The sequence below is a fragment of the Ranitomeya imitator genome, chromosome 2 (genome assembly GCF_032444005.1).
Source record: "Ranitomeya imitator isolate aRanImi1 chromosome 2, aRanImi1.pri, whole genome shotgun sequence".
Classification (NCBI taxonomy): domain Eukaryota; kingdom Metazoa; phylum Chordata; class Amphibia; order Anura; family Dendrobatidae; genus Ranitomeya; species Ranitomeya imitator.
Window position 1 is genome coordinate 35,715,035 of NC_091283.1, and position 18,482 is coordinate 35,733,516.

An 18,482-nucleotide genomic window follows, 5' to 3' on the forward strand; every position below is an offset into this window, starting at 1 on the left:
CTGGCTCACCCAAAATGGCGTCCGAAGGAGACTCTACAATGTCGACACGTAGCGCTCTAGTGATTGCATCAGTCACCACAAGAAAGGGCGTCGACGCCATTGCAATTGCATCACCCCCCCCCCTAAGCTTCACATAGCCGATATATCATTTCTGTTTCCTCAACCCCGCTTTATCCGCACTATGGCCGTATACACGGGGAAAAGGACGTGAATGTGTTCGGTTACGCCAATGTTAGCGGCCCATAATCCTGTTATAGCGCCGAGCCACAGCCCGTGGGCGGAGTCACGGGGGACACGTGCGCTAGCGGTTACACGGTTCCTCATTGGTCAAGCCGTTCGACGTCACCAGTCTCTAACCGATCTCTAAAATCTGCCGTCCTTCTTACAACCAATCCCGTGCTTGATTTTAACGGCGGCCTTTCCCCGCCCCCCTTCTACGTCACGAGCCTATATAAATGCGACTGCGTCACCACCCCGCCATTCCAGACAGCGTCGTCAGGTAAGTAGTATCAGGAATCTGTGCCGCTCGTGTGTTCCCCTTCAGCCGCCATTTCGTGACCTTGTCCCAGTCGCCATTACATGTTGTTTTCTACGTCTTTATCTTATTTGCCTCGTACTTAATATTTTTTTTCTCTTCTCTTTTTTTCTCCTTACAGGTCTTCTCGAATATTCTGGGTTTACCTCAACCACTATGATTATGGACGATAGTTAAAGATTAATTATCCAGAAGCTTCTGCCCATTTCCTCTCAGTTTTTTTTTCCTTTTGTTGGAGGAGTCTGAAGATCGAATTACTCGAGGAAGCCTCTTCGAACGACTTATAAGCATTTTTCACTTTCCTCTCCTTGACCATCTTGTGCCATTTTTATTAAAAAAAATATATATATAAAAAAAGTGCTATCCTCCACATACTCCACCATAGGGCGGTTTAGTTCATAGTAACACTGGTAATAAATGCTAGTCACCGCTCGGAGAAAAACTAGATTTTCCAGCAAAGCCTAAAAAAAACCCAAAAAACAGCAATTGGATGTCTTCCAACCTGATGAAATGAGGATACGCCCTTTCTAAAAATGGCCGCCACAGCTTTTTCCATGTGGCCGTAAATCAGCGGCACATTGTCTTCTTCGTAAGGAACCTTGCTCTGCCCTACACCCCCCCCCCCCCTTTTTTTATTTTAGATTTTTTTTATCTGCCTACGAAGCTCAGGAGGAAAGTTTTGGATAGTAAGTGTTAACCTTTTTCCAACCAAACTTGGAAAAAAAAAATTTAATTTTTTTTTTTATAAATTTTATTTTTAATCCTTCCAAAAAACAAAAAAAAAACCTTAATCGATAAAAGCCTCCCATGCAATGTTCTTAATTTAGCACCAACTTATTCGGTAGCGCTGTACAGAGATTGGCATCACTGAATTACTATGATTATGGTACAGTCTGAATCGCTGAGGCTAAAGCTGCAGAGAAATATTTTTTTTTTTTTTTGTACCCATTTTTGACATAACGTGTATCCTATAATTTGGCATGCCTGTTAACATCATACAAGAGGACGAGACCATACAAGAGGACGAGACAATGTAATAGGCTTTTTTTTAGAGAGAGGTTGGATAAGCGGGCGATTTATGAGCCGCAGATAGGGTTTTTTGTAAATGAGCTCCCACACGAGAGATGATGGGGGTGTTTGGTCATCTCTGTGTGGGAGACCCCCCTCCCAAATACAGACGAAAGGGATTATTAATAGGTAATTTTGCCCCTTTGGATGACAAAACCCGAAAGATCCATGAGCAATCTGTACATAAAGATTGCAGGGAGAGACCTGAACGACCTATAGCTAAACTGACGATAGGCTACAATAACTACGGATACATGCTGTTTATTTTTCGACTATGCACCTACTATTTCGATGTCCTTGAGGAATTGATATTTACACAGCAGTGGGTTACAATTATATTCTTTTTTTCCTTCCTATCGACCATAGCAGTTTGGCAAAACTTACCCTAAGAGAATTGCATGCAATCTAGCAATAAAGATTGCCAACTTTAGCTATAGGAAGCAGGGCTGGAGGGGTAGGAATAAGGATCTAATGACTGTGGCTCAGTGCGTGGGATTGCAAAATCATTATTTTAATGTACGTTTTAGACTTGGCATTTCGTAATTTTCCATTACGTCTGTGTATTGTTATTACAAAAATATTTAGAATTGAGAGTCCACAGTGGTTGATACCTTTTAATGGCTGACTGAAAATATGGAAACAAATTGCAGCTTTCGAGACTACACAGATCTCTTCATCAGGCAATGAAAGCTTGCAATTTGTTACCATCTTTTCAGTTAGCCATTAAAAGGTATCAACCACTGAGGACTCTCAGTTCTGAATATTTTTCTATCTACTGGCTAACACGGTACCAAGATATATATCTTTCCTGTATTATTACACACATTTCATCTTAGCTGTAAATATCATTTTTTTTATATATAGTTGTTTGTGTAAATGGTTTTAGAAGTGTTGGCAAATTTGTTTTTTTCTTAACCCACAATTTTCTTCATATTTTTTGCATAGTAATGATTTTCTCATTGCATTATTTTTTTTTTTTCGTCACTTTTTGAGCTTCTGATTTCATTCTCCAAGATGGTTGCCGGGCTTGTTGTTTTTTTTTAAATCTTTAGCAAGTTCCAACGGCAAAATGGCCCCTGTACCTCCTTTGTTTTCAGATCTGGGGGGGGGGTTGGGCGGGGATTTTGGGGGGTGTACTGCAGTGGGTTGGCCTTCGGATCAGCTCTTAGGAACGCCCTCATTTCATCTACAAATGCCCTCTACTCAGCCAGACAGCTGAAAAATGAGCATAGAGGAGCCGAGCTGGGGGGTGGAAAAAGAGGCTAGACCGTGAAAGTGTGGGGTCTCACAGCCAGGGGTTTATATACCGCAAGCTAGTGCAGGCGACCTACAATGGTACGGACAGTGATAGATTTGCCATAAGTCTATAGTGAACTATATTGGTACCGACAATGATAAATTTGCCACATACGGATTATATATTGCACTTTGATTTCTTTTAGGGCTCATTTTGGCGGATAATAATCTTGACGTATTGTTTGCATCCCCTACTAATGAAACTGCATTTCACAGTATCCAATACAGTAGTTTTGTTTGATGGACAGCTTTTTTTTTTTTTTTTTTTTTACTTGATTGGTCAAAAAAAATTATCTACTTTATATATTAACCTTTTTCTACGTCCTTTGTTTCCAAGGTATGTCTTAAAACTTAGATGTTACATATTTGTAGAAGGGGACGAGTCAAAAGAAGCCATGAAAATGCTCAAGTCTTGATGCTCTGTAATCGGTGTTTTATCTCTAACTTTGTATATTTGAGTGCAGAAATCTTTATATAGATGTGTTTGTATATATGCGTGTGTATAGATGTGGTGTCTGTATACATGTACCTGTGTGTATGTATATATGCGTTTATGTATAGAAGTGTGTGTGTATAAGTATGTAGTGTGTGTGTGTATATATATATATATTTATACCAAATAGTAAAAAGAAGGCAGCACTCCAAAAGTTTCAGGTGAAAAGGGATGAAATTTTAATCGACCCACATATATATATATATATATATATATATATATATATATATATATATATGTAAATATAATTTATATAGGTATTCTATATTATACCTATTTTTTGTTTCTCGTATGTGTTGTCCTTTACGCTTTCATCTCTCGTTCTTCGGACCTATGGGATTTCCTTCCTTTTATGCAGAGAAGTCCTGATCCATTTCGCATCCACGGCTGATTCTACTTCTCATTTGCTTCGTTCAGGGACTCGTCATCTTTCCTGTAACACAAGTCTACCCTCCCCATTTATTTATTTTAGTGGATTTAGGGTTTTCTTCGACGGTGCTGATTTTTTTTTTTTTTTTTTTTAAATCCTGTTACTTTTGCTGAATTGGTTCTAGTTTTTGGGATAATTCGTCCATGAACATCATGCATTCATCCAGTGCGACTTGTGTGCGATGATAAATGCAATAGGTTTTAGTCTTTTGACTCTTATTTTAGTGTCTTAGATAATGAAATATCCCATATAATTATTTTGTATTTCAATTTGTAGCTTCTGTGCAAATTGCCTTTTCAGAGAGGACGAGGACTTCAACCTGTTGGAAGCAGCAACCCCATTAAAGCCACTTTATGAAGCCAGACTTCTAATGTAACTATTAAATATCTCAGAAACTAGAGCCAATCTGGCAAAACCAAACTCGTATTCTTAATCGGCACCATACACATAATATAAAACCGATCAGACATTGGCACCAAAATCAACCGTATACCAGTGTAACCGTGACCCTTGAGTTTGATGTTTCTCCCAGAAGTTAATTTGTTTCCTGACTGGTCAGCAACATACATTTATTTTATTTTTTATTGTACGTTTTTTAGCCAAAAATTTTTTTTTAATCTTGTACACCGCTGTTTACTTATGCTAATACTTTGCATGTAAGTATTTAGTGTATGGACAGAGCCTTTCAGCTCTGCCTCGGCTAACTCAATGTGTCCGAGAAAAATTTCTTCCTGTTATTTTATACTTTTATTTTAGAAAAGTAAGAGTAGGTTTTACTTGTTGGATATCTTGCCAAAAACTCTACTGGGAAACACTGGGTGAGTAACGTGGAGCTTTTGGTGGTGTAGCGGCCGTGTGAATGCCTCTAGTACAGGCCACTCATACGGTTTTCATCGTTGTAATGACTGGAATAGACGGTGTCCCCTCAGATGACTCCAGCTCAAGTGTTGGTAAGAGAATAACCCTGGTGTGAATGTGGGTATATGGATGGTGAGTGTATGTATGTATATATATATATATATACAATTATACTCCAGATGCTATTACGATCTCCTAAGGCTATGTGCACACGTAGAATGATCCTCTGCGGATTTGATAAATCCGCAGGGCAAAAACTGCGCGTTTTTCGTGCGGAGTCGACTGCAGTTTTTTATTATGGAGCAGGTGTAAAACAGCTGCGTTTCTGCGCGTTTTTTTTTTCCGCAGCATATGCACTGTGGATTGCGTTTCCCATAGGTTTACATTGTACTGTAAACGCATGGGAAACCGCTGCGGATCCGCAGCATGTGCACATAGCTTAAAAACGTGTTTGATCAGATGTATACGTGCATGTTCGCGAGGCAGGCACATACGTACATGCGGCAATGGCGCTCAGTACCCATGATCGTGAATGCCGCAAGAACACTCACCTTATTGATTTGAGTGCTGTGGTATGGGTTTTTATTAACTTTTTGCAGCTTATTAGGTGCTTTTAGAGTGTTAATCAAACACGGTGCGACTATGATCTCATTCCGGACATCCCGTGAAACAATCTGTGATGTATCGACCAACCGCATGGTCTCCTGACCCAAACGTGATAGTCTTGAAGGCAAAAAAATGTAAGTTCAGCACTCCAAAGACTCAATGCAAAAAGTTAACAATTTTATTAAGTAGATTGTTTCATTTAACATTTTAAATGGAACTGTCTATTTAATAAAATTGTTAATTTGTTGCATCAATTCTTCGGAGTGCCGAACTTTCGTTTTTTTTTTTTTCTATATTGGAGTGTAATCCTATTCGTGCACCCTGACAGGAGTGCTATGTACTTTGCATATTTGAGGCTGTTGACTTCAGATCGGAGACCCCCAGGCCGATCTGTAGATCACGGCGGACGTCTAACTTTGGCCTAAAGTGTGTCTGATAAAGTACATTATATGTGCTAGAGATGCGCTCTAGTCATTTGGCTAAAAGGAAGGGTATGTTTACATGGAGGTTATGCTGGTGCAGTTCTGACTCAAAATCTAGGTTACAAAACCTCCATGAAAACATCCCATTAGCCAAAATATGGCTGATGTAAACTTAGACTAGACTGTCGCTAGCGAGTGTGTGTGTGTGTATGGCCTGGGTGCTGCTATGTCACGTAAGCCTATTGAGGACCTCACTTTTCGGCTATCATGGAAATCTATACGCTGGGAGAATTTTCCCGACTATACCTCCATTAGAGTCCTCTGTTTGCAGCTGCCTGGTGATCGTTCTTCTACTGTGTGTAGGAGGGGACGCTAGACTACACTTTACCTATATGAGAAAGTGCCAAACGTCTACTCACACTTGGTACATTCAGCCTTAGGACACATTTATTAGGGAACATCTACCAAATGTGTGGGAAAAATAGCAAGATTTGAAAAGCTTAAAGGGGTATTCACGTCTCCCAAGAGCCTATCCAAATATGTAGTAGGTGTAATAATGATAATATAAGCAAATGCCTCCAATTACAAATGTAGTATAGTTCTTCTGATTCGCTATTTCGCTTACACCCATGTGCAGGACATTGCAGGAGCTTAGGTATCCATGGTTACGACCACTAACGATGAACTGTCACTATATGAGCGTTTCTAACCATGGATACCGTAGCTACTACAATGCCCTGTACATGGGTTAAGCCAGCTAGCGAATTAGGAGAACTACTCCATTTATAATTGGAGGTATTTGCTAATATTATTAGACCTACTACATATTGGGATAGGATCTTAGAGATGGGAATACTCCTTTCAGGGGGCATATTGGACATGTCTCTGATTTATCACAGACCGATCTGTCCACAAGAAAAATGGGACGTACGATAAATGGACGTCTGAATGAGCCCCTACTTGTGTTGACTTGAACAAAACGTACAAGATCATTATAAGGCGCTGTGCACACGTTGCGTTTTTTCGCATTTTTTCCCGATAAAAACGCTATAAAACCGCATACAATAAGCATCCCATCATTTAGAATGAATTCTGCATGTTTTGTGCACATGATGCGTTTTTTTCCGCGAAAAAAACGCATCACGGTAAAAACCGCAGCATGTTCATTAACTTTGAGGTTTTTTTGCGGATTTCCCACTACAAAATGCATTGTGAAGTGTCCGGGAAAAAAACACGGCAAAACCGCATGCGGATTTCTTGCGGAAAATGTCCGGTTTTTCTCAAGAATTTTCTGCGAGAAATCCTGAACGTGTGCACATAGCCTAAATATACTTTTATTCAAATTTTGGATGAAAAAAGTGTCGAGCAAGTTGTGTAAGAGGCCGGATCGAGTGCTGTGCGGCGCTGGTGCAGGCCTGTGTGCTGCTCTGGGTGGATGTGGTTGTGTGCGCTCTGCTTCGGCTCTGCAGGGAGATCATTCGGGAGGAGACCTAAATCCATCACTACTGAGGGCTCGCTGTCGCCCCCTACCATAGAGCAGGGGAAGAGCAACATAGTGTATTACACAAGCCATGACCTACTCTGTACAAGTGCTGGAGACCGGAGCTGGCAGCCTGTAGGAAGAGTCTTCAGGAGCACAAACAAGTTATATACTGTTCTGTTTTTCTTTTCTTTTTTTCTCTCTTATCCTCTTGCCTTTTTTCTCTGTCTCGTACATTGGCCTACTATGTTGACAGTAGGCTCATATTTTATTTATTTTTTTACGACTCATAAAGGTATAGAAATTGAACCGAACACCATCTCGAACGTTCTCTGCAGCTTTATAAACTACTTGCCTCAACAATGCCAGACTGTGACCAAAATCCAATCTGAATCAACCGCAAATAACGAGGGGGGAATATATAACCAGCGTCATATGTCTATGACTGGATCATGTGCTTCCTTTTTTAGCGATCCTTCACGATTGTGCACCTTTCAGCTCTATTGTTTTTTTCCAATCATCTGATTCAATCCAACTTTTCTAAAATGAAAGATTTTATGTCAGGGGTGTCAAACTGCAATCCTCAAGGGCTGCAAACAGGTCATGTTTTCAGGATTTCCTTGTACTGCACAGGTGATAATTTAATAACCTACACACATAATGATTACAGCACCTTGGGCAAAGCTAAGGAAATCTTGAAAACCCGCATGGTTTGCGGCCCTCGAGGAATGCAGTTTGACACCCCTGTTCTATGTTTATTGCCTGCCGCTACCGACATGGCGTGCAAAAGCAAAACGACAATATAGCGCTGACATGGACAAACCGTGGCTCCGAAAAGGAGAGAAAGATCTCTTACTAATTGTTTAAAGAAATGCTATCGGATAAAAAAAAGACAAAACAAGTTTCCAGCCAATTAAAAAAGAAATGCTGATAGTCATTCTAACGATTGAGATGATATCTATCTATGTGTCCTGTGAAGGTCAGGCAGCTTGTGACCCATAGAGGAGTCTGTATAATGATCAGTAATGACTGGGTTACTATGTAGATCAGGTGTCGAACTGCATTTCTCCAGGGCTGCAAACAGGTCACGTTTTTCAGGATTTCCTTGTACTGCACAGGTGATAATTTAATCACCTACACACATAAAGATTACAGCACCTTGTGCAAAGCTAAGGAAATCTTGAAAACACGCATGGTTTGCGGCCCTCGAGGAATGCAGTTTGACACCCCTGATGTAGATGGTGTTGGAGGGGGGTCTGAGCTACTTCCACCACAGCACAATGTGAATGGGGGCACGATAGTAGAGCAAAGACCCCCCCCCCCCACACACATTGTGAAGGTTATGCCAGCTGTAATGCCCATAGACTTTGGTAGGGCTACTGGGGATTCTTCTTCAGTCATAACTACTGAGAAATGTATATAACCTGGCTGTATACTGAGGTATATAGTGCGGAATGCTTTTTTTATGGTAAATTGAGGCAGCGCTCTAGTGTATTTTTGTTTACGAGCGCTTCATTACCGCCAGCGTAATATATTCTGTGAGATGATTAGTGGAAGGCTACTCGTCTGTCAGTCCACAGTTGTCAAATGCCGGTATAACGTGTCCGTATACGTATTGGGACAGCTATCTGTCTCGATGAGTCAGGATATAAAAATATTTATAATGTACCATGGGGAATGATGAAGATTATCTCCTTATGGATCGCCATATTTATTAATGTTCTTTACTGCCAGGGATAGGAGCTGGCCCCCATCCCGTGAGATCAGGGAAAACCCTTAGAAGAGGCTACCTCTCTCGCCCCAGTCTAGACTCCCCCTTAGACACATCTCATCGTCGGTTCATTATCCCAGATCCTACTAATCATGTGTTACCTGGATGACCGTCTGAAAACAGACCCCGCGAGTGACCATAGGGCGGCTCTTTCTATTTCCTACTAGGATGATAATTGTTGCTGTTGGCCATCTTGAAAATGAACTCTCCCATTTATCTATTTTTTTTTTTTTTCTCCTCCTAGCCGCTAAAAACATGGGATCTGGATCTATAGACCCCCTGGAGCTCCTGAAGGGGCTAGATTGTTTCCTTGGGCAGGAAGGAGAAGTGAAAGCTGTTGATGCCATGACCAAGATTTACAAGTAGGTTCATGTAGATTATCAACATTTTATTTTTATTTTGTCTTGTGTTTGATGCTTTGTTCATCTCTTAACATTTCCCACTGTCTTTCTCAGCTTAATGAAAGAATCTAAAAAGCTGGTGAGCCGATGTATCTACCTTAACATCATCCTTCAGACGCAAGCCCCAGAAATTCTCTCCAAGTAAGGCGCCCACTTTTAAGACTATTTGGAAGTGTTTTTAATGTGTTGGGTTTGTATGGGGGGGGTTGTTTTTATCACATTTTGTTTTAGATGCACACGCAAATCTGCAACGCTCATACAGAGACACAGTAAAAAAAAAAATGTTACATACAACCTCCATGGGTTCATATCGACTCCACTTGGCCCAAATCCAACATGAGCCCGCACTGATGCTGTTTAATATTAGTTTACTTTGTGCATTTTGCCATTAAATTTAATAACAAGACTGTAGACCAGATCCAGTGGATTAACTGTCTGACTTCTTCCTTTCAGGTTTATTCGTGTTGGTGGATACAAGTTGCTAAATAATTGGCTGACTTATGCCCGCACCAATAACAACAGCCCGCTGCTCCACCAGATCCTCCTTACTCTGCAGCACTTACCTCTGACCGTGGACCACCTGAAAATGGTAAAGAGACCCTAATTCCATTTATGCCCACTCAAGACTTACATTGGCAGAAATTCTTGCAGTAGATCTGCCACATGTGAATGTATGCTGAACCTGCCCACATAAGATCACGGTCTCAGCCGACGGCTAGCAAAAACATCTTTTCCCATATGCATGAGCATTTGGCCTTGCTGATGGGGAGAGAGGAGAAAGCTGCTGCCGGACATCGCTTATCTCCCTGGAAAACAAAAGGGATTGGGTGCTTCAATTCAGACAACTAGATCCTTCTGTCCCCCAACATCTGTCAGGGAAATTCAGGAGGCCCCAATACACATCTGCAACACCTAAACATTTTTTTTGTTTGTTATAAGAATGTACCATTAAAGGGAACCTGTCGCCCCCAAAATAGAGGGTGAGGTAAGCCCACCGGCATTAGGGGCTTATCTACAGCATTCTGTAATGCTGTAGATAAGCCCCCCTAAATCCTGAAAGCTGAGAAAAAGAGGATTGATTATACTCACCCAGGGGCGGTCCTGCTGCTGGGGCGGTCCCGCTGCTGGTCCGGTCCGGCGCCTCCTATCTTCATCAGATGACGTCCTCTTCTTGTCTTGACGCTGCGGCTCCGGCGCAGGCGTACTTTGTCTGCCCTGTTGAGGGCAGAGCAAAGTCCTGCAGTGCGCAGGTGCACTGTAGTACTTTGCTCTGCCCTCAACAGGGCAAAGTGCGCTGGAGCCGCAGCGTGAACACCAGAAGAGGACGTCATCGTAAGAAGATGGGAGGCCCCGGACCGTGACGCCCATCGGATCGGACCGACCCCCCCCCCAGGTGAGTATAATCTAACCTTTTTTTCTCATCTTTTAGGATATATCGGGGGGCTTATCTACAGCATTACAGAATGCTGTAGATAAGCCCTTGATGCCGGCGGCCTTAGCTCACCGTTTATTTTGGGGGTGACAGATTCCCTTTAAAGATAGATATTTTGTATTCTCTAACATTTTACTTTATCTTCACAGAACAACACTGCAAAGTTAGTCAAGCAGCTCAGCAAAACCAGCGAGGTTGAAGGTAAGATATGAAGCACGGGCAGCTGATGCAACCTGTTGCATCTCATGGGCTAATAGTTAGAATGGTTTTCTTGATTTTTCTCTGTTGTTTCAGAGCTTCGGATGTTAGCAGGGGTTTTGGTCGGCGCCTGGATGACTGTTATCCGAACCCAGAGCAACCTCCTACCTCCAGGTAAGATGAAAATGCTTTATGCCAAGCCGAAGAAATACTTTTTTTATAACTCGCCTCTGGTATTTCATTGTGTGACTGATCGAAGAGGCCATCCATCCCCTGTCAACTTGTTTCTTTTTATAATTAATAGAAAAGGACAAAAAGAAAAAGAAAGAAGATGTAAAAGTGCGATCACCCATTGCTGATAGAAGTGCAGAGGCGAAAGCTGAATCCAGAGTCGATGATCAAGGTGATAAGAAGAAAGAGAAACCAAAGATGCAGCGAACCACAGCCCCAAGTCACGCAAAATTCCGATCTACCGGTGAGAAGCAGCACTAGAAACATTTGTCTGTGTTTTTTGTTTTTTTTGTTTTTTCTCTCCCAAGTTGTTTGACCAATTACTTTCTTCTTCATCTGACAGGTCTTGAGGTTGAAGCTCCAGCTCCTGCGCCCAGTAAGAAACCTACTACACCTGTTCCAGTTATATCTGACAAATACTTGAAACCAGTCCCAGTAAAGAGGCAGGGGTAAGTAGACTGGTGCCGACATCTGGTGTGTTATGTGCTTATAAAGTCATGGTGTTTTGCTAGGATATTTCATCGCTTTATGATAGGGAGGAAGCCCCCATGATCCTGAAACTGAAGGCGACGCAGCACTTTGTGTTCCTCTACAAACCGTTGTGTTGGTCACATAGTTGGATAGACCCTGTAATTTAGTTACTTGCTAACATCAAATAGCTTATTGAGAAACACTTTAACTCACTGACATATTATCCCACCAGACCTGTGCCCTCTGCCACCGATGCTGTTCCTGCTGAGAAAAAGTACAAGCCTCTCAATACCACACCAAATTCTGCCAAAGAAATCAAAGTCAAGATCATCCCTCCTCAGCGTATGTATCACGCCTCTGACACAATCTCTTTATTGAAGCCATTTTGTAATATTCCTGCTCCTCTGATCAATAGTTTTCTCTGCAATAAATATTAGTGACTTCCTCACATTAAGTGCTGTAGTTTTTTATGTTTTTATGTTCTGTACACTCAACTAATGAATTGCATGATCTCTTCCCAGCTATGGAGAGTTTAGGTTTTCTGGACGCACTAAATTCTGCCCCCATTCCTGGAATAAAGATCAAAAAGAAGAAAAAAGCGGTTTCTCCGACCAGTAATAAGGTTCGTAGGTGCAGATTCTCTGCCCAGTTTCCGGACTACGTTGTTACACCTTGCTCATATCTACATATCTACAGTGTATTATTTCTGTATCTGCAGCCCAGTCCATTTGACATCAAGTCTCCAGGAGATGCCACCAGTGTGAACAAGCCGCCATCTCCTGAGCCAGAGCCACCAGCCGAAGTGATGGATGTGGAGAGGCCCGGGACTCCGGTTCCTGCTGTTGAGCTCCCTGAGCCCATGGAAAGTAAGGACTCGTTCTGCTGACTTCTTGTCCTTTTTCTTACTTTACTATAGGTCGTAATTGAATCTTATCGATTTTTGTTTTTTAGCTTCTACTTCTGATTTGGCATTAACAGAAGTGAAGCCTAACGAGCCAGAAGTCCCACAACTGACAAAGAAGGGAAAGAAGAGGAAAACAGTCAGCTGGCCGGATGAGAGTCATCTCCGGGAATACTTCTACTTTGAGCTGGATGAAACAGAGAGAGGTATGTTTGCTTTCCTCCTCTTAGTGATGTCTTGGGCCATACCTGCTGTGCCCTGTAATCACTAAACTTCTGTATCACATCTTTCTTAACAGTGAATGTAAATAAGATTAAAGATTTCGGTGAAGCTGCCAAACGAGAAATGCTGATGGACCGCCGTGCTTTCCAGAATGCCCGACGCTTAAGTCACGATGCCATGGAAGAAGTCACACCCTGGGTACTACCGCGTCCCCTGTCACTTCCAGGGGCTCTTGTACAAGTGGGCAACAACAGCACTGAGAAGCACACCCAGGCCGAGCGGGAGATGGGGATCCTGCAGGAAATCTTTCTATCCAAAGAGAGGTAGATAAATCACCACTGGATTGTATTTTTTAATATATAACGTTACTAATTTTTTGTTTTCTCTGCCAAAATGACAATAGTAAGTGTAAATGGTAATTTTATAAATTTTTAATTTTACCCACCAGTGTTCCTGACACACCGCATGAGCCGGACCCTGAGGCCTATGAACCGTCACCTCCAAAACTCATACCACTGGATGAGGTACAGTGTAACCCGCTATCACTCACAATCCTGATGATATCTTCTAGTGCTTTCACAGAAAAATTAATCCTCCTGACCGATCTAAAAGCAAAAAATAACCCAATTTTTTTTTTTGTTAATTTTTTTTTTCCAGGATTGTTCCATGGACGATGGGTCATATATTGAGCCTATGGATCAGAGCGGAGCTTCTCAATCACCTGACTTGACCGGCGGTGCTAAATTACCTCCTGTACTCGCTAACTTAATGGGTAGCATGGGTAACACAAAGGCCCAGACAAGTCCTTTGCCAGACGCTATGCAGGAGATCCTGACTTCCATAATGGTGAGAGAACGTATTATTAGCCTGGGTTCTGGGAGTTCGCTGTCAATACTTTATGCTAATGAATTTTAGTCCATTGGTAACTTTTTGTCTTTCTTTATTTCAGACCGCCCAAGGTAATGCTAATACCGAAGATCTGATGAAGCAGCCAGATTTCTCCGATAAGATAAAACTATTTCTTGGCTCACTTCAAAGTCAGACTCATAACCAGTCGCCACCAGGACCACGTAAGTATCAGTGCGCTGCATCGGATCAATAGGTCTGCCCTCTTCTGTTACATGGAGAATTATGCAGAAGATATAATTATGCAAGTAACTGGAATCGGACTAATCTGATATTTTTCTTATAGTCGCACCAGGAATGGCAGGACCACCGCCACCCAACAATGGATTCCCGCCACCAGTACTAAAAAATCCTCAGCTACCACCACCGCCTCCGCACTTTCCACCCCCCGGGCCTGGCATGCCATTCCCAGGTATGATTTTCCGGTTTTTTTTTTTCCTTTTTTTTTTTTTTTTTTTTTTTTTTTTATCTTTCCGATTTTGTTTTTCTTCACCCTGTAAATTATTTTTGGAGCCATTTTTTTTTTTTGCCCTCAGCATTTATTTCTGATTGTAAAGAGCTTTTTCAATAATCTCAGATCTGAAACTCATACAGGTGAAGATGATTATCAGTTTATTGGTTCATATTGGTGCATCTGACTTGAAGGGAACCTTCCAACTGATTGACTTGGCCCAAACAGCGGACAGTATGAATCGCAGCCTGGCTGTACGATTTCAGCCAGGTATAATTTTCGCTGAAACACTTCAGTATTTCAGAGAAACTGTGGCCTATAGATCTGGCCGTGGATGATGACTAGAGACTAGACAAGTCTGGCGCTGCTTCCCCGAGATCCACTCCTGGTGATTGACAGTTCTTTTATAACGAGACCTGTCAATTACCTGTAGCAGTTATGGAAAGCAGTATATTTCCACTGAAATGCCGGAAATATAACTGGCTGTAATCATGCATACATGCTCTGATTCATAAATCCTCCCAAATAAAAAGTGCAAAAAAAGACAACGTATAAAATTATGTTATTGAAAATAATATAAAGTATAAAAAAAGTAATATAATCACAAAATATAGCTGATAAATATGGGCACAATATAATGGTATGAAAGGACACCAACCAAAATATTACAAAATACAAAATAATATATAAACCTCCACACTAATATATCCTAGCACTATTCCAAGAAATGCACAAAAATTGTGATAAAAAGGTTGATAAAAAAAGGGAAATTGATATATAAAGGCCACTCAAAAGTGCAAAATTGTGCAAAAAATGTGCAAACCAATTGCAAAAAACTGTGCAATAAATACAGCAAATAAAGAATCAAAAAAGCACTGTAAAAATGTGCAACAATTATTGAATAATAAGTGCAAAAAGAATTTTTATAACTGTAATCAATACATAGCAAAGTGCAATAGTGCTATAAAAAGTGCAATAACATTAGCAGGCCAACATTGCACAATATAAATAAATAATTTCAATTGCACTTGAGCCCATAAACCTAATAATGCAGCTGATACTATAATAAAAGTGCTTCAATAGGACAAGGAAGGGCCGGTAACTAGTATACCGCTAACACATTACCATAAGAGTAGATACAATAAGTAAAATCCAGTAACATTGGAGGCTCCACGTGCGCGTAGGGTCTGAGCACATGTAGGTATGTGGAGCCTCCAATGTTACTGGATTTGACTTATTGTATCCACTCTGTTATGGTAATGTATTAGCGGTATACTAGTGCACTTCCTGCACTTTGTTGTCCTATTGAAGCACTTTTATTATAGTATCAGCAAAATACTATCTGATTAATGCTCTGATTCATGCTGGCCTTTCTTCCCTCTAATGAAAAAAAAAATGTAATTTTGTCTTATAGGACCACATGGACCTCCTGGCGTTCCACCACGGATGATGGGACCACCTCCTCCCCGTGATGGTTACTGGGAACCTCCACCTAATGACTTGAGAGGCGATCCTCATGAAAGCTTTGGAGGGAGAGGTAGAATGAGAGGAGGAGACAGAGGCCTTCCTCCTCCTCCTCCCCCTCCCCCTCCTCCATTCCACAGAAATAGGGGCGGCAGAGGAGGAGAGCCCCCCTTCCGAGGTAGAGGTGGACGAGGAGGCGAGAGAGGCCCTCCAGGTAGAGGACGAGATGGTCCCCATGGAATAGAGCATAGAGGTTACGGTGGAGAACACAGAGGTCACAGTGGAGAACACAGAGGTCATGGTGAACACCGAGGTCACAGTGGAGAACACAGAGGTCATGGTGAACACCGAGGTCACAGTGGTGAACACCGAGGACATGGTAAGACTAGCAACCACTGTTATTTTGTTCTCCCTGAAGTTAAAATTTCCCGTAACTGACTTCGGTGGTCCTACCTCTGGGGGTGACCATATCCCGATCTCCAGCACAGAATGAATGGAGAGGTACCCGCTTACCTGTTTTCGTGACTCCCATAGAAGTACACGGAACGCTGCTGGCTCCTCTCCATTTATGAACTCGATGCAGCAGCCAGAAGCTGCTTCTCTGGGCATGGGGTGATTGGGGGTCCCACGGCCTGCAGATAGATGTGGCTCCCAAGGATAGGATGCGCGTCTTTTGGACTTGTATACATATGTACACTATGGTGGGGATAGCCCTTTTAATACCTGCAGATATTTCTGTGCCTTTATAAAACGTTATCTCTTCTGTTTCCAGATAAGTCTTTTCGTGCTGTTTGCCGACACTTCATGTTGAAAGGGAATTGCCGGTATGAAAACGGCTGTGCCTTCTATCATCCAGGCATCAACGGCCCCCCTCTCTAGTCAACCTCCAAAGACCTTTTATAATCAGTGTTTTCCTGGATGAAAGCGAACAAGTGACTTGAGAATTCTTGTTGGATTTTCGACTTATTATGGCTTCTGTGAGGCCTCCAAACCTCTCTCACCAAGACTAGACCTGAGGAAGGAGCAGATCATTCCTGCCTATCTATGCCTCTACTTGAATAACTTGGTATCAAAGCGCCTAACATAAAGCACTGTGTGATTGATTGGGGGAGTGCTGCCTATTTCATTCACCACAGATTAGAAAGGATGGGAATTATCCTTCCTCTTAGGTGTCGGATGGACAATGTTGGGGTGGGGGGTGTATGCCACTGCACAAGTAAAGAAATCAAATGTGACGGAGAACTAACCTCCCAGATTTTTTTGTTTGTTTTCTGCACCTTTTCCCCGCTTCGATATTATGCTTTTTTCCGACTCTCAGCGACTGTGTCGGCATACAATATTTTTAGACTAAACACTACGCAACTCAGTGTTGTCTTCAGCTCTGCTTCTTTCTCCAGAGCAGACCTTCAAAGAACAAGTATTACAATGACTGAACTTTACACTAAAGACTGGTATCATTAAGGACTCCTTTCCTGGCATTGGAAACCACTGAATATTTTTTGACCACTATATTATTTTTATTTTTTATAAATGTGTCATGTCATTGTAATGATGCTGAGCATCTTGACCATGTATATAGTGACCATGCTGCTCTGTGTGATGTACAGGGTATCTATGTACTGATAATGCTGAGTGTTTATACTGTTGGGGGGTCTACACATGAGGACTTCATCCCCGACAATCTTACAACCAACATTTTGCCGTTCCGATAACCCTTCAATATGGTCTTTCTCATTAACCCTTCCTTCTTCGCCTCCACAACTTATATATTTAAATACAGTATTAACAGGACAAGCTCCGACCTTTTGTACCCACCGACATCACAGGATGGGAGCGGGCTCCGAGTCCTATCCTTCATACTTGTTTTCTATGAAAACTGTCTGAGAATATATTGTATTTCTTTTTAAATGTTTTCTTTTTACGGGCACCTAGTAGGAGCGCCCTGGACTCCATGGTTTTTCTTTTCTCTTTTGTATACTTTGTAAATGATAAATAAACCTAATGAGAGGGTGGATTGAAGCAGAAGGTAAAAGATTTACCGTACCTAATTTCTGAAATTTATAAGATTCCCAAAATGAAAAAAAGGATCTTCTGTAACATCTGCCTAACGGAAGACCAAAGGCAGGAACTCGACTTTCCATCATCACCAGCCTTTCCTTCTGTCCGCTTCTTGAATTTCAGATGTCACTCTGCTTCCTCTTCCTTTGTGCTCTATCATTCCCATTATGCCTTAGCAGGGCATCACATGCGCAATCTGAGCTCTGCCCATCTCCTCCTGCTCAGCAGGACAAAGTTTATTCAGGAGATTATAGAAAAGAGGATAATGGCACAGACCCCAGAAGAGAATACAATCAGGAGGGAGTCTTAGAAGCGAGACCTTGCATTTTCTATAATAACTCATCCCTGAGCAGAACGTTGTGTAACTTCATCAGACAACTACGTTAGTGAAATCCATCATTTCTGAGCGCCACGGATTTCCAGGAACAAATACTAGCTCCTTGCATTTATTAATCAGAAGATCTGGAATTTGCTTCTAGACCCCTTCTTGTTATCTGCCAAGTGTTTATATCAAATGTTTCAGGATCTGGTTGTAATTTATACCCTGGTACCTGATACAGCGGGCAAAGTTGGGTGCTGGCCATCTAATCCCTTAGGTGCTGCTAATAATATCGAACTCCCTATGTCATGGCAGGATGAACCTAATAAAAGCCCATAGATCCACCACCTGCCAATCATGCCTAAACCTAGACAGGAATGCTATCGCCATGACTGTAACAGAACTATTAAAATATCACATTTATCCACCTTGTGGTGAATTCAGTAATGGAATACAACAGAATTATCTT

The 18,482-nt window shown here is 41.8% G+C and overlaps 1 protein-coding gene across 1 annotated transcript; it reads left to right on the forward strand.

Annotated features, from left to right (window-relative positions):
* Nucleotides 1-479: 479 nt before the first annotated feature.
* Nucleotides 480-17,668, forward strand: PPP1R10 (protein phosphatase 1 regulatory subunit 10). The gene is made up of 20 exons (XM_069746450.1): nt 480-499; nt 657-1,221; nt 9,204-9,321; nt 9,415-9,501; nt 9,814-9,949; nt 10,942-10,993; nt 11,087-11,164; nt 11,295-11,465; nt 11,565-11,670; nt 11,925-12,034; nt 12,214-12,314; nt 12,411-12,558; nt 12,644-12,799; nt 12,892-13,138; nt 13,264-13,339; nt 13,473-13,661; nt 13,765-13,885; nt 14,008-14,133; nt 15,587-16,015; nt 16,409-17,668. The coding sequence occupies exons 3-20, from the start codon at nt 9,215-9,217 to the stop codon at nt 16,513-16,515; spliced, it is 2,547 nt and encodes an 848-aa protein (XP_069602551.1). The 5' UTR covers nt 480-499; nt 657-1,221; nt 9,204-9,214; the 3' UTR covers nt 16,516-17,668.
* The last annotated feature ends 814 nt before the right edge of the window (nt 17,669-18,482 follow it).